Source organism: Dasypus novemcinctus, unplaced genomic scaffold (genome assembly GCF_030445035.2).
Source record: "Dasypus novemcinctus isolate mDasNov1 unplaced genomic scaffold, mDasNov1.1.hap2 scaffold_98, whole genome shotgun sequence".
NCBI lineage: Eukaryota > Metazoa > Chordata > Mammalia > Cingulata > Dasypodidae > Dasypus > Dasypus novemcinctus.
The window spans coordinates 86,193-90,342 of NW_026688629.1; the positions used below are offsets into that span (position 1 = coordinate 86,193).

Genomic DNA, 4,150 nt, shown 5'->3' on the forward strand with positions numbered 1-4,150 from the left:
TTGTATATATGAATTACTGTAATCTAGGGCTCTTGTGAAGAGAAGCACAATAATTAGGAAAAAGAAAAAGAAAAAGATAGGCTGTAGAATTTTCCAAATCAATATGTATCCTGTATCTAACCTTTAAACTCATCGCTATATTCCATTTTACTATTAGGGGAACCTGGCATTATATTGGGTTTCACTTTTCAGGAAGTTTTGGATCACAGAGTGGTTCAACAATGGCAGCAGAGGAATACTGGTATGGGATGTTATTGACAGGGAACATAGGGTTGACAGGGAGTTATACAGGGCATGTGTCTGGGGTGCATGGAAATGTTTGGATATACTCATAGTGGAAACAATTAAAAACAACAACTGGGGGAGTGCTGGGTTCCTGGCCGGTGGGGGGGGCTCTTCCTTGGTCCCTAGGGGAGCAGCAGCAGTCCCCTGGGTGCAACAACAAAGACCAGGAAGGAATGAGGGTCCAACAGTGAGTCCCTGATACTAATGACTATGCTTGTGAGCCTGCACACCTCAAATAAGAACATGGCCTAGAGCAGCACTGTGCCTAAGGGTTCCCTCCTGACAGCCTCCGTGTTACTCAAATGTGGCCTGTCTCAAAGCCAAACTCAGCATATAAATGCACTACCTTTCCCCCAGCATGGGACATGACACCCGGGGATGAGCCTGCCTGGCACAGAGGGATCACTACCAAGTACCAGCTGATCATGTAACTAGAAAATGACCTTTAATTAAAGGTTCAACGTGGACCAGCAGAATATCCCTGTCTACATATAATAACAGGAGTTAAAAATGCTGTTTGACCTAAATTAAGGGGGAAATGGAAAGGACAAACGAGTTTATATGGCTATGAGTCTCTAAAAAAGAGTCTGGAGTTTGTCTGAAGGATTGCCCTTATGCACACCTGAGCAAAGTCTCAGTGACAGATAAAGTAGATACAACCCCAGGTATTGGTTCTTTTGAGGGCTAAAGAGACCCACAGGTTTTATGGTCATGGCAGATGGAGTTCACTGCCATGTCACTTGGCCCTTCTTTGGAGTTGGTTTCTCTGTGTGATGGAGCTGGACTCAGATGTGATCTCTTTTCACAAGCCTTCCCTGTTACTTTACTGGAATTGTAGTTGATGCTGGGGTTTAAGATCGATCTAGGGGATCTGAATCCCTGGACTGACAATATGATAGCCAGGCCCTGAGCCTCAACAGACTTCAAGCTCCTACACTCTGGTTTATTGGACTTATCCCACTCAGCTAACATGGAGTTGAAGAATGTCAACCACCACACCACAGAGCAAAGAGTGCCTACAACTGAAAGTAGGAGGATTACATCCAGTATCCATATGGACTCTAAGCCCCCTCTTGACATAGATGTGGAATGGACACATACAAGCCAAGGTCCACAGGAAAGAGGAATACAGTAAGGATCAGAGTGGACTTACTGATATTCTATTCATGAACTATTGTGGTTAGTAATTGAGAAAATGTGGCATTCGTGTGGAAAAAGTGGCCATGGTGGTTGCTGGGTGCAGGGAATGGGAGGAAGAGATGCAATGTGGAGGCATTTTTGGGACTTGAAGTTGTCCTGGGTGGTGTTGCAGGGACAATTACCGGACATTGTAGATCCTCCCACAGTCCACTGGATGGAACATGGGAGAGTATGGGCTATGATGTGGACCATTGACCATGATGTGCAGCGATGCCCAGAGATGTACTCACCAAATGCAATGGATGTGTCGTGATGATGGGGGAGAGTGTGGCTGTGGAGGGAATGGTGGGGTGGGGGTGGTGAGAGTGAATGGGGACCTCATATTTTTTAAATGTAATATTTTTAAAAAATGAATAAAAAAATAAAAAATTTAAGAAAATTAAAAATAAATAAATAAATAAATAAAATAAATTGTAAAAGTAAATAAAGTTGATTTCAGTGATGAAGAAGCCTTTAATTATACCAAAGGCAACTGAATGTACACTTTGTATGTATTGTACAGTGTGTGATTATTATTTAATAAAATTTTTTTTTAAAATATCATACAATGAATGTCACCATCTAGGTAGCCATAAGTACTTGCAATGGCATGGAGGTTTGTGCAGTAGCAATTTATGGCTGCAAATCAGAACACTCCATTAACAGAGGTATGATAGCCAAAATGTCAACCTCCTGTGTTTAGTCATATCTGATCAAGAATATTTATTAGAAATTAATGAATACAGGTCTATGTGATTAACCAAATACCATTAACTGAACACTCTGGGTGGATTGTATGCTTTATTAAGCTGTATCAATAAATTTGATTTTTTTAAGAAAAGAATATAGATTAGAGATTTGAACATACAAGAGATAAATTACTGACTGATAGAGGAAATACCTAGGTTGTAATTTGTCACCTCTTTAAATTTTATGACAGTTTTGAACAAAAGCAGATATTCTATTCAGAGGAAATCAAGAAGTGATATTCATAGGCAGCATTGGTAGAATTCAAACAGGAACAAGAGGTGATCCAATGAAATTATTCAGAAAATGCAATCCATTCCTGAACAACACTGAAAAACTCCTTAAACATGTACATGAATCATATGAATCATGCATACTTCAAGGAGAACTCTTTCCTTATCAAAAATAAAATCTTGCTCTATAACACAATGTGTGCTTTAAAATTTTACTTCTTCATTTTTGAGGTCATCTTGACTCTAGGCAGGTCTATATGCACCTACTGAACAAAGAAAGGAAATATGTAGCTCTGAAGGTTTAGGAGCTGCTAAAACTGGCCTTTCAGCTGCTGCAAGACAAATGACACTTTGCAGTCTTTCCTCCCAAAGCATTTTTTCAGAGCCTTCTTTATATCTTTATTCCTCAGACTATAGATGAAGGGGTTCAGCATGGGTGTGACCATAGTGTACATGGCCGTGGCTGGTGCACCTGAATGTGTGTTGTGTGAAGCAGCAGGACTGAGGTACACCCCTATGGTTGTGAAATAAAATAAGGAGACTACTGAGAGGTGAGATGCACAGGTTGAAAATGCTTTATATTTCCCCTGAGCTGACAAGATTGCAAATACAGAGGAAACAATCCTATAGTAGGAGAAAAGGATTCCAGCAAGGGGACCCCCGGCCAGCACTCCAGCTATTAAATACATTACTAAGTAATTGAGAAAAGTGTCAGAACAGGCAAGTTGGACCATCTGACGAAGTTCACAGAAAAAGTTTGGGATTTCTACACTTGAACAAAAGGACAGTTGTGACACCAATAAACTCTGTAAACAGGATTCCATAACACTCACGGACCAGGACCCCAGAGCCATCAGGACACAGATCTGGGGTTTCATAGAGACTGTATAGTGAAGGGGGTGGGAGATGGCCACAAAGCGGTCATAGGCCATCACGGCCAGGAGGCAGTCATCCAACCCTCCAAAGAGCAAGAAAAAATACATCTGGGTGAGGCAGCCTGCATAGGTTATGACTCTACTCTGTGCCTGGATGTTCACCAGCATCTTTGGGACAGTAGTGGAGGATAAACCAATATCACAAAGGGACAAGATTGAGAGGAAGAAGTACATGGGTGTGTGGAGGTGACAGTCAATGATGATGGCCAGGATGATGAGAAGTTTCCCAAAAATGGTGACCAGGTACATGGACAGGAACAACCCAAAGAGGAGGGGTTGCACTTCTGGAACTTCTGTAAATCCCAGGAGAAGAAATTCTGAAATTTGCGTTTCATTTCCAGGTCCCATGTGCCTGATGAGACTAAGAAGAAACAAAAAGGAACATTGATAGTTTCACAAAGCAAGTAGCACTATCCAAACAGAAATGTTACATTGCCTATTTCAGTGATAAATTTAATATTATATTATTTATATAGATCTTATCCCTTTAGGGTATTTGTAGTGCCACCTCTGACTAGGAATTCCATCCCCCAAACTCAGCCCTTTACCAAGAATTCATGAACACTATGGATTTCATGAGATATTCATTCATTTGTGGAATATGTATTGAGTTGTGACTAAGAGGCAAGTAGAGTTGTGGCAATGAGTTTACAATGCTGTAACTCAAAAGTCCCAACCATCAGCACACATAGAATACATGCAATTAAAACCCAATCATATTACAAAGGGGATGATTTCACATGCTTTAAGGAAAAGAAAGCAGGTAAAAAA

At 40.8% G+C, this 4,150-nt stretch overlaps 1 protein-coding gene across 1 annotated transcript; it reads right to left on the reverse strand.

The window, feature by feature from the left end:
• Positions 1-2,755: 2,755 nt before the first annotated feature.
• LOC139438566 (olfactory receptor 7A17-like) lies at positions 2,756-3,727 on the reverse strand. The gene has a single exon (XM_071213670.1). It carries the CDS (start codon positions 3,725-3,727, stop codon positions 2,756-2,758), a length of 972 nt encoding a protein of 323 aa, XP_071069771.1.
• Positions 3,728-4,150: the final 423 nt, after the last annotated feature.

Bases quoted from the DNA above. Each gene is read 5' to 3' on its own strand.
- LOC139438566 (XM_071213670.1), bottom strand. From the start codon at position 3,727: ATGGGACCTGGAAATGAAACGCAAATTTCAGAATTTCTTCTCCTGGGA.